Here is a 12460-nt window from a genome sequence, read left to right as displayed (position 1 = left end):
TCGTGCTGCCTGATAGTCAACAGACTTGTGTTCGAACCTGTTGGACATCGTTATTGGACGAAACTTCTTCGACGGAAGTGTGTGGACTTACTGTAATGGATCAGAGGACTCTGGTTCTTCCCTCAAATACTCGGATGTTAGTATTGCAGTACCTATTTGCACCATGATCTTATGAAAAAGCCATTGTTTCTAACTTTATCTTGGTATTCTATTTAGAACACATGTTGAAAGAAAACCCTGTTTTATCATTGTTTGAAGCTCTGTATGGAGTACATTTGTGAGCCCGTGTATGTACTACCAGTCTGTGAAAACAGCATTAATTACACACGCTATTTCGGAAATACTCTCATTTGTAGGGTTTGTTTTGTTAGTTGGTTATCGTCGTTTCAACTCCCTGTTTTTTGTTTTGTTTTTTGTGACTGTTGGGTATGAATGGTCTAGGGAGGAAGGAAGGAAGGAAGGAAGCTTCAGAATTTACCTGTAGTATAGAAATGGGAAATAATGTTCCGGGCTGCCGATAGTGGGATTCGAACCTTCCACCTCCCAAATGTAAGCTTAACAGTTACACAGGACGAACCGCGCAGCCAGTTGTAGTTTCAGGTGATCTACCCAAAATATTAAATAAACATAAGCGGATATTTACAGGCCAGTGAGCTTGACATGTGTTGTATGTAAGCTCTGGGAAAGCATTCTTTCTGATTATATTCGACATGTTTCCGAAATTATTAATTTGATAGAAGGCGATCCCGGAAGGATTATTCCAGTGAGGCACAACTTGTAGGATTCCAGCAAGATATAGCTAATACTTTATATTAAGAGGTGGAGGGATGGACTCTCACTATTGACCTATCTCGGGCTTTTGTTGGGATGGATGAGTGGTAGAATATTGGCCTCCGAATACTAAGATTGTGGGTTCAAACCTGGCAGGGGTAGTCGGATGTTTGAAGGACGGAAAAAAGTCCATTCGACAATCCATGTCATACGATGTCTGCACGTAAAAGATCTCTGGTGATACACTTGGTGTTTCCCCGACAGAATTCTGTAAACTCAGCCATAGACACCCAAGAGAGATTTGGTTTACTGTGCCGTCTATTAGGCCTAGAGTAAAACGGAACGTCAACATTGTCGAGCAAGCAGCCAGATTAAAATGACTGCACACGGTAGCTAAGGTCATACGATGATGATGTTGATGATGTACCGGGCGAGTTGGCCGTGTAGTTAGGGCTGTGCAGCTGTGAGCTTGGATCCGGGAGATAGTGAGGTCGAACCCCACTGTCGGCGGCCCTTAAGATGGCTTTCCGTGGTTTCCCATTTTCAGATCAGGCTGTACCTTAATTAAGGCAACGGCCGTTTCCTTCCCACTCACAGGTCTTTCCTATCCCATTGTTGCCAAAAGACCTATCTGTGTCGGTGCGATGTAAAGCAAATAGTAAATTACTATTATTATTTATGGGAGGCTGCTGACGAGTTGGACTGCATTCCGAAAACTAAGATTCATCCTCACCAACAAGGATGTTCCAGTTAACCTGAAGACCAAGGTTTATAATACGTGCGTGCTGCCAGTTACTACTTACGGTACTACCAGGCATTGCCTTATTCCTTTTCTCCCTGTATTTTCTCTTATCTTATTAGAAAATAAGGCATTGCGAATTAGATCCACTGCTGTTTTAATCTCATACTCATTTTCTCATCACCATATTTTTTAATTCTTGTCAGTGGATACATTTTAAAATTTTAAATATCATGTATAATGTCGTCCATCACGTTCCATTAGGGGCCGATGACCTTCGATATTAGGCCCCTTAAAACAACAAACATCATCATTATCACTACTTACGGTCTGGAAACGATGACTCTGACGAAGGAAAGTGCTCGCAAGCTGCAGCGAACACAACGAGCCATGGAGCGACAGATGCTAGGGATCAGCCTTAGGGATAAGATCCGTTCAGAGGACATCAGGAGAAGAACTAATGTAACAGGCATTCTAGAGAGAGTAGCAAGACTAAAATGGCAATGGGTAGGACACGTAGCTCGACGAGACTACAACAGGTGGACCTCTAGGATTGTTCACTGGAGACCATGGGGACACAAGAGAGGCATTTGAAGACCCCGGAAGAGATGGCTCGACGACATAAACTGTTGGCCGGAAATACGCTGGTTCCAAGTGACTCAAGACCAAAGACGATGGAAGCACATGAAAGAGGCCTATATCCAGCAGTGGATTGAAATAGGCTAGAAAAGAAGAAGACTGACGAAAATGAAGGTGATTAAATTGGGGAGGGGTACCTTTATACTTTTTCATGCATATGAGTAAAGAACTTGAATCATATATAAAGTTTTTGCGGATGCTATACTGTATAGAGTAATAAATAAGTTACTGGATTGTGTGCGACTGCAAGAACAAAACTTGACACTGTTGTGAGATGGACAGCAGGCAATGGCAGTACGGAAAACGGGGTGAAAAGGCAGGTTGTACGTTTCGCCAAGAAGAACAATCTTCTCAGTTTTAATAACTGTGTTGATAGTGTAAAGGTAGGCCTACCTCTTGGGGATTACCGTAAATACCTAGGTGTTAATATAGGGAAATATCTTCTTTAGGGTAATCGCACTAATGAGGTTATGAATAGAGGTTACATATGGTTATGAGGGCTTTTTAGGGGCTGTTGCAAGGATGCAAAGGAGAGGGCGTATAAGATACTGGTAAGACCCCAATTAGGGTATAGTTCTATTGTATGAGTTTTTCACCAGGATTGCTTGATTTATGAACTGGAAAAGATCCAAAGGAAGGCAGCTCGATTTGTTCTGGGAGATTCCGTACAAAACAGTAGTGTTACGGAAATGTTCTATCGTACGGCCGGGAACACTTAAGGAGGCAAGCTACTCGACTAAGCTGTATGTTCCGAGCTGTTAGTGGACAAATGGCGTGGAATAACATAGTAGACGATTAAGCTTGAATAGAGTTTTTAAAAGTAGAAAAGAGCATAATATATTATGAAGATAAAGTTGGACTTCAAGCGGACAAGTGAGGGGAGAGGAATTGAGGATTGAAATCATTTCCAAGGGAGATTTTCTACACATTTCAAACTTGTTTGAAATCATTTAAGAGAAGGCTAGGCTAACAATTAATAGGCAATCGGCCACCTGGATAACACCTCTAAATCAGAGAAGTGGTGATTGAAAAATAGAAATACATTAGTTTCCCAAATCACCACCAGATCTGAGAAAACATTCTTTCTGATTATATTACACACGTTTGCGAAATTACTGATTTGATAGAAGAGAGTTTGGGTTTTGGGAAATATTATTCCAGTGAGGCACAACTTGGAGGATTCCAGCAAGATACAGCAAACATGCCTATTTTTAGATTAAGGAGGACAAATAGACTGTGTCTCTTGACCTACCCATGGTTTTTGATAAGATGGCAGCGGTAGTGTGTCAGTACATAACCTTCATAACAGTAATTATGGGTTAATGTCGCCCATTTAGACCACGTTCTTCTTTTGTGTTTTAATAATTGCTGTCAATGATGTAATCAGCAGTGGCACTGATCAGGAGCTCAAACGAGTTGATGATCTCACAGCTACTTTCTTTCAAAGGTATGCCATTGAATTATAAACTTTCGGCTGTTTCTCGATTTAATTAAAACAAAACTTTCTACCATTTGCTACCATTTAGAATTTTATGCTGTAATACATTTTCTCAGAACTTTGTTTCACCACATATAGTTGTTACGCGGGCTTTAATGAGACTGTGCGTACTTACGATGCCTTCAGCGTCTCTCTCTTTAATATCCTCATCCTATATTTCTGTTATACGCAATAACGCTCCACAGAACTTAAAAACCCCAAGTTAGAAACCTAATGTATAATTGCTTTGGTAGTTGAAAACCAACAAGAACTTCCAGTTGTTCGAAATCTATATTCATATCTATCTATCTATCTATCTATCTATCTCTCTCTCTTTGCGTTTAGGCCATCTGTGGACCACGGTGCTTGTGTTCTAGCTGTGTTTTTGTCTTCGTCTGCCCCTTTTAGCATACTGGATTGTGTTCTTAGTGGCCTCTTGAGCCTTCCTGTTGGCCCAGTATTCCTTCATTTTCTCGCTGAATTCTTTCCTGCGCTCCTCTGACCAATTCCCGGCTCCTTTGTGGCTAGCTGATGTAAGGGATGTTAGGAAAGGTTTAGTTTTGACCATTAAACGGTATGCATTTCTGTCAGTAATGGCGGCTTGATTAATATTAAGCTCTGCAAGATCTTTGTCCACTTGTTTGGTCCAGGGGAATCCAGTAGCTTTGCCTTTGTTAGCAACCTTGAAGATTTTATGGGATAATCTATTAGGATCCATTCTGTATAGGTGTCCATAGAAAGTCAGACGTTTTCTCCTGATGGCATCTATGAGGTTTTCTTGATGCTGGTAGAGCTCATTGTTGGGTTTGTACCATCGCCTTCCATCTGGTAGGATCCTTGGCCCTATTATTCTTCTCAGGAATTTCCGTTCTTGCACTTCCAGGGCTCTCAGTGGGTTTTTTTTAAGTTAGGGATAGGCATTCTGCTGCATAGAGGACTGATGGTCTGACTACTGCATTATAGTGTCTCAGTTTTACATTCTTTGATAAATGCTTTGAAGCATACAGTAATTTAAAGAAGGCTCTCAAATTGCTGTCAGCCGGTCCCTTGTTCCATGCATAACTCGTATCATTACAAAGATAAAGGAAAAGAAGAGTAGAGAAGATAAATTGTCTGCTCAAACCAAATTGAAAAAAGAGTGTTTTAACATTGGTAACGTTGTCCCATACAACAGTGTCACCGCTCGCCGCACATAAACATTTCGCAGTGATGGGAGGATCAGCGGAGAAGGTGGAGAAGGCGAAGACAGGCCGAAGGGGTGAGACAGGTGTAGGGGAAGTGGAGTGAGGGTTTGCACTCTGGTCAACCTAGTGAAGTCGTCTCCTGCACCTTGCGCCAGTGCACTGCACGGCGCATGCACCCTGAGAGGCCCTGGCTTAACGTTAGACTGTAGTTTCTTATTCCCCGACTATATATATATATAGTCAGGGAATAAGAAACTACAGTCTAACGTCTATATATATATATATATATATATGAGTTTTGTCTGTACATTGCTCAGAATTTAAAAAGAATGGTATTTCTGTATAGGTCATGTCCACAGTAACAAGGAATGCGCATTCTGTCTGTCTGTCTGTCTGTCTGTACGTACGCGCATCACGAGAAAACGGCTGAAGAGAATTTAATGAAAATCGGCACGGTATGTTAAGTCGGGGAATGAGCCACTACAATCTAGACAATAGATCATTTTATTCACGCTGAGTGAAATGATAGTTTAGGGGAAGGCCTAAAATATAATTTTCAAATGTTTATATTGTTAGTGGTCCTATCGATAAATACTACATAACTAGAGTTATATCGATTTAAATTTCCGTTCATTTATGTTATGCACATTTTTACCGTACAGATAACAGAGATATTCATGAATTTGCTTTTTGTTGCTAAGTCCATGTCATCGCCGAGCCACGAGAAAATGGGTAAACATTAATGCAAATCGGTAAATAGTCGGGGAATAAGAAACTACAGTCTAACGGTAAGCCAGGGCCTCTCAGGGTGCATGCGCCGTGCAGTGCACTGGCGCAAGGTGCAGGAGACGACTTCACTAGGTTGACCAGAGTGCAAACCCTCACTCCACTTCCCCTACACCTGTCTCACCCCTTCGGCCTGTCTTCGCCTTCTCCACCTTCTCCGCTGATCCTCCCATCACTGCGAAATGTTTATGTGCGGCGAGCGGTGACACTGTTGTATGGGACAACGTTACCAATGTTAAAACACTCTTTTTTCAATTTGGTTTGAGCAGACAATTTATCTTCTCTACTCTTCTTTTCCTTTATCTTTGTAATGATACGAGTTATGCATGGAACAAGGGACCGGCTGACAGCAATTTGAGAGCCTTCTTTAAATTACAGTTAGAATTAGGCCTACTCGCACGCAATCTAGTTTTCGTACAAGTCAAAGCAGGAAAAAAGTACCTTTCACATATGCACGCGGAGCCAAACATAGAAATAATCTTAGCTACTTCTCGATGCAGCTTAGGAAAATCTTCCTTCGACAATTCTCGTAGAATTTGAGCAAAGGCTTTGTATTGGAAAATAGATCTTTTTATTAACTTATCAGATAATTATTGTCCCACGGATTAAGCATTTGGCTTTATCGTCACGACTGACAAAGATATACGAAAGTTCCCAGTTCGATTGAAATTGACTTTCGGAAGTCTTTGCTTTCTTTGAAACAGGTTGCTCCATTATTATGTTGTTGTCTTGCGCTTATCGATTTCTCTGATAAACAAGCCGTCTATCACCAACCGCTTCGTCGCTCTCAGCGCACTACACCATCCGAGTCAAGCCGAGTTGAGCCGAGTCGGAACGATGCACAGTGCACGGAGTCTCTGCGCCTCGGTATGCACGCGTGAGATTTTGAGCGTTTGAGAGGCCCTGCTCTAAGCTATAAACAGTTTTATTCACCGTAGATGAAATGGTAGTTGGGGGAAGGCGCCTAAAATTTAATTTTTAAATACCTATGTTATTGGTCCTATTGAAAAGTACTTCATAACAAAAGTTATAGACAATACAATTTCCGGTCATTTATGGTTTATTCAGTTTTACCGTATCGACTATGAGAAGAATGGTATTTCAGAGTTGGAAGGAAACTAAATGTGAACACCTACAATATCAAAGCTCATAAAATTGATCAACAATAACATTACATTGACCATTGTTTGTTGTGATATTCTTTGTGTCTTATGCTGCCACTCATCTCCGATAGATGGTGTTACTGCTGCTTCCCGAATGTAACAGCCTGCGTGAATATTGGCGGGAAATAGCTGGGGAGTTAGATAATATTCTTCTTTACCATGACATTCCTCTGGTTCATACATTTTCTGTTACTGCTGGTACGTAACATGCTGGTTCAACATAGTATTCCAGCTATTCGATCCCTAATTTGCCGCGCTGACTGAAATGATCATTGTGCACACTTAACGGAATAATGGCAGAGACTCACCTTTGACTTGGCCTAGAATTACAATTTCGGCTTATTCCAAATTATAGCACCACAATTCGCTAAATAACTCAGAATTCAACGCGGAAAAGAGCTGTTTCTTAAGAAAAGCTGCTTCATCTTCACTTTTATTAAATTCTACATTCATGTTATTCCAAACTAGCTGATGGTACCCGTTCTTCACTGCGGAATTCTACATTGTATACAGAATTCTAGTTTAGGTAGTGTACACGTGAGCAAGATTGTATTAAATTGCATAGCTCTTAACGTTACCCAAGAAACGCGACGGGGAAGTCACCTATAGTATTTTCTCATATGAAGACTGGGTTAGGAAATTTTCATTGTAAGGGTAGGCCCGCTTGCCTACCGTCAGTCATGATCAGGTTGGATAGTTTTCATTATAATGGCAGACACTCACTCTTCGCCTGCCTTTTTACATCCTCAGAAAGACTTTCTTAGTGGTTATCACAACTGAAATGAACATATGTCATTACAATGTCAGTAGGAATGGCGCGATTAAAAGCAATGCTTTCATATGAAATATTCGATCAAATGAAAAACCACACATTTTCTCACTTTTAACGACTAGTACTACGCTGCCGATTTAACCGTCCAAAGTTCCAGAGCTGGAATGACCAAGCCGCAGACAGCCGTGATCCGTGAACACTCTTCGTCTTTTTTCGGCGGGGAGATCGAATAGTGGAGAGTCCCAGGGCAAAAACTATGCCCTTTTACTTTTTTTTTTTTTTTTTGCTTTACGTCGCACCGACACAGATAGGTCTTATGGCGACGATGGGATGGGAAATGCCTAGGAAGTGGAAGGATGCGGTACAGCCCCGGCATTTGCCTGGTGTGAAAATGGGAAACCACGGAAAACCATCTTCAGGGCTGCCGACAGTGGGGCTCGAACCCACGATCTCCCGATTACTGGATACTGGCCGCACTTAAGCGACTGCAGCTATCGAGCCCGGTGCCCTTTTACTAATGTTTCTTAGGAGTACACAATGAGTCGGGAAATCGCACTTACCTACACTGGCGGCGGAAAAATCTGACTTGGAGGCAAATTTTTCCTCTAAGCCAGAGGAGAACTCCCGCCCTCTTCACTGCTAATTTGAAATAAAATGAGTGTAGAATTTAATAAAAGTGAAAAGGAAGAAGCGTTTCTTATGAAACGGCTCTTTTCAGGGTTGAATTTTGAGTTATTTGGTGAATTGTGGTGCTATAATTTGGAATATGCCTAAATTGTAATTTTAGACCAGGTTTACTACTACTACTACTACTACTACTACTACTACTACTACTACTAAGTGAGCTTCACCGAGCTCGATAGCTGCAGTCGCTTATGTGCGGCCAGTGTCCAGTAATCGGGAGATAGTGGGTTCGAACCCCACTGTCGGCAGCCCTGAAGATGGTTTTCCGTGGTTTCCCATTTTCACACCAGGCAAATGCTGGGGCTGTACCTTAATTAAGGCCACGGCCGCTTCCTTCCCATTCCTAGGCTTTTCCTATCCTATCGTCGCCATAAGACCTATCTATGTCGGTGCGACGTATAGCAAATAGCAAAAAAAACTAAGTGAGCTTCTGCCTTAAGTGCGCCCACTGCTCATTCAAAACAGCGCGTCAGAGTAGGGATCGAATACCTGGAATACTATGATGAACCAGTGTGTTACGTACCTGCAATATCAGAAAATGTATGGACCAGAGGAATGGCATGCTAAAGAAGAAAGTTTTCTAACTCCCCAGGTATTTCCCGCCGATATTCAGTCAGGCTGTTATACCCGATACGCAGCAGTAATGTACCGGAGTTGAGTGGCAGCATAAGAGACAAAGAACATCACAACAAACAATGGTCAATGTAATGTTGTTGTTGTTGTTGTTGTTGTTGTTGTTGTTGTTGTTGTTGATCAATATTATGCGCTTTCGGTATTGTAGGCCTTCACATTTAGTATTCTTCCGACTCTAAAATACCACTCTTATCATAGTTGGTTCGGTAAAACTGAATTAATCATAAATGATCGGAAATTGTATTCTCTATGACTTTTGTTATGTTGTACTTTTCGATAGGACCAATAACATAGGTATTTAAGAATTACATTTTAGGCGCCTTCCCCTAAACTAACATTTCACTCAGCGTGAATAAAATGATTTGTAGCCTAGATTGTAGTGCTCATCCCCCGACTTTACATACTGATTTTCATTAAATTCTCTCCAGCAATTTTCTCGTGATGCGTGTTCATACATACATGCAGACAATTTTTGGAAAAGTAAAATGTGCATTTCCTTGTTACGGTGGACATGACCGATACAGAAATACTATTCTTTTCAAATTCTGACCAACGAAAAAAAAAAAATGGCGTATGGCTTTTAGTGCCGGGAGTGTCCGAGGACAAGTTCGGCTCGCCAGATGCAGGTCTTTTGATTTGACACCCGTAGGTGACCTGCGCGTCTTGATGAGGATGAAATGATGATGAAGACGGCACGTACACCCAGCCCCCGTGTCAGAGAAATTAAGCAATTATGATTAAAATTCCCAGCCCTGCCGGGAATCGAACCCGGGACTCCTATGGACTGTTAGATCGGCAGCGTAGTACTGTTCATTAAAAGTGAGAAAATTCGTGGTTTTTCATTTGATAGAGTATTTCATATGATAGCGTTGCTTTTAATCGCAAGATTCGTACGGGCGTCATTGTAATAAAAATGTTGATTTCAGTTGGGAAAACTACTAAGACAGTTTTTCTGAGAATGTACTGAGAATGTAAAACAGGCAGGTGGAGAGTGAGTGTCTGCCGTTATAATGAAAATCCCCAACTTGATTGTGACTGGTAGGCAAGAGGACCTACCATTACAATGAAAATTCGCTAACCCAGCCTTCACATAACAAAAGACGTTTGGTGACTTCCCCGTCACGTTTCTAGGGTCACGTTAAGAGTTATGCAGTTTAATACAATCTTACTCACGTATACACTACCTAACCTAGAACTCTGTATACAATGTAGAATTCCGTAGTGAAGCACGGGTACATCAGCTAGTGCTAACTAAAACCAGTGGCGGCTGGTACACAATGAATATCAAAGAGGGGGTTTTGAACATAATTAAAACTTTGTACCGTACCTGACGACTTATACAATGTACGAAATACGATTTTAGTAAAGAAAATTGACAGACTACGCGCATACCCAGTGTTGAATCTAGGGGAGGTACAGGGGCGAAAATCTCCCCTGCCCTGTTACCATTTAATCCCCTCCCCTTGATTGAAATGTATTCCTGCCAGAATCCAGAGATGTCTCTAATCTAGGCTATATTTAATTCTTCCACAATACTTAGTTAGAAAATAGCCAATGTTGCAACTCTTAGTATGTCTCAATGGTAAGGGATTTAACATTTTATTTTGTTAGTATTACAATGTGTGCGTTGGTACTTACATTCCCCTCTCTCCCGTTACGCTTGATATCCTCCCAGGAGGAAAGTGGCCGTATTCAACAATGCGCATACTTGTTCATACGGAAAGTTTATCAGTCTTTCAAATGCGGGGGGGGGGGGGGGGGGGAAGCATGCACATTCAAATCGTTTTCGTTCATCAAATTGAAATGCAACACACCTGATCCGTCAGTAGCGTGACGAGTGGTGCTATCTCCTGACAACCTACGAACGACAACGCTTTTGAACTTCGATGCCTAACACAAGATCATAACTACTTTGCCGTGTGTGTGTTTTGTGCAGAACATGCGACGGTACGTCGAAGAACGCAAATATATAGTGTTCACACCACCAGCCTACTTCAAAAAAACTTTCCCGATTTTTTCTTAGTTTCTTCTGCAAGTATGTTTGTATCCATGTCAGGAAGTTTGGCGAACCGTTCTCAATAGAAAAAAACATCAAGCCATGCCTGTAAACCCCTGTCCCTGCATGAGCCGATATCCTCTAGAAATTACATTCATTATCGTCTGTAAACCTGACGGCTTGGCTTCAACAGACGTACAGAACAAGACACCAGCTTCAATCACGATCGAAGATTGTAAAACAATAGCGTAGTAACAGAATCGGGAATGATGATGATGATGATGATGATGATAATAATAATAATGATGTTACTGGCTTTACATCCCACTAACTACTTTTACGGTTTTCGGAGACGCCCAGGTGCCGGAATTTAGTCCCGCAGCAGTTCTTTTCGTACTAGTAAATCTACCGACACGAGGCTGACGTATTTGAGTACCTTCAAGTGCCACCGGACTGAGCCAGGATCGAACCTGCGAAGTTGGGGTCAGAAGGGCAGCGCCTCAACTGGCTGAGCTACTCAGGCCGGCAGAAGAATCGGGAATTGAGGAAGCTGCAACCCCCTTGAGAAGCCGCTCCTAACTAAAACTGATATTTGAAATCGAGATGTAATGTTTACAGTGCACTATGTCTTCTGGTATGGGCTATATCAAATTTGTTACTTTCATTGACCTGTCCCAGTCTCATCCTTGGCTTTGACGATATGAAAGTGACTGAGGTATGAGTGATGCTAGTAATAACATTACTTATGCAGCCAGTCCCTGTTATGAATGGTGTGAAAATATCGCTCATAGGGTCGGTTGGTGCATGCATTTCAGTGAGCTTGGCAGACAGACGTGTAATAGCAGCGGCTGGCTCGGCGAGGAAAGCAACGGGAAACTACCTCACTCCTCATTTCCCTAGTACGCCTCTTCAGTGACGCATGGGCTATTTATGACAGCTGTTGGCGGAGCTGCAGAGGATCAAACCAGCCTTCGGGCTGGATACCCAACATACAACATATATGCACAAATTGTGTTCACATGAGTCAAGGAGGTAGTGGATGAATCCTTATTGTGTTAAACTGGCTCTTTTAACAGCAAGCACATATGGAGACAAATTAAGATAAACAGAAAAATTCCTAATTCACTGTAACTCCACTAGACACTACAGCAGAAGTTATCAGACAGGTTTCACATTCACACAGTAAGTACACGGGACTCTTACCTTCTAAAAATGAAAGAGTAATACAATCAGGCTTGGATTAACTTTGAAATTACAGAAGCACTGGAAACACTATCCTCTGTACCATGTAGCACACTGAACTTACTGGAATGGCGATGTCTGGGAACATGTTGCGACAGGGGCTCACAGTACCATTGCTGCGTCTGCTGTTGGCTGGGAACACAACACTCAGTACGCGCTTGTTCGTGGCCCGGTACGCTCTGCACTCTCGTCCTGCCTGCGGGACACTGATTGTGCCGTCACTGGACGCTCGGCAACACACTTCAGCTGTTGGGCGTTCGCGACCTTGTGACGTAATCACGGCTGATGACCCTGTCTGCCTGAGGACACGCACAGGGAATTTTCATGGTTCTCTTCCGAGAATCAAGATTGGTAACTCCTACGGCAATAACGGC

General features: G+C 42.1%; 2 protein-coding genes across 2 annotated transcripts in view; one reads left to right on the top strand and one right to left on the bottom strand.

The window, feature by feature from the left end:
* Positions 1-12460, top strand: part of nudC (nuclear distribution C, dynein complex regulator) — a 332523-nt gene that overhangs the window by 120671 nt on the left and 199392 nt on the right. The window lies entirely within an intron of this gene.
* The window catches only part of LOC136857319 (uncharacterized), a 65154-nt gene that overhangs the window by 39361 nt on the left and 13333 nt on the right, over positions 1-12460 (bottom strand). Inside the window, exon 2 of the mRNA XM_068225293.1 lies at positions 12151-12385. Within this exon, the coding sequence (XP_068081394.1) occupies positions 12151-12385 (235 nt within the window). The remainder of the gene's footprint in view (positions 1-12150; positions 12386-12460) is intronic.

This window comes from Anabrus simplex, chromosome 1 (assembly GCF_040414725.1).
Source record: "Anabrus simplex isolate iqAnaSimp1 chromosome 1, ASM4041472v1, whole genome shotgun sequence".
Lineage (NCBI taxonomy): Eukaryota > Metazoa > Arthropoda > Insecta > Orthoptera > Tettigoniidae > Anabrus > Anabrus simplex.
This window is presented reverse-complemented; position numbering and strand designations above follow the sequence as displayed.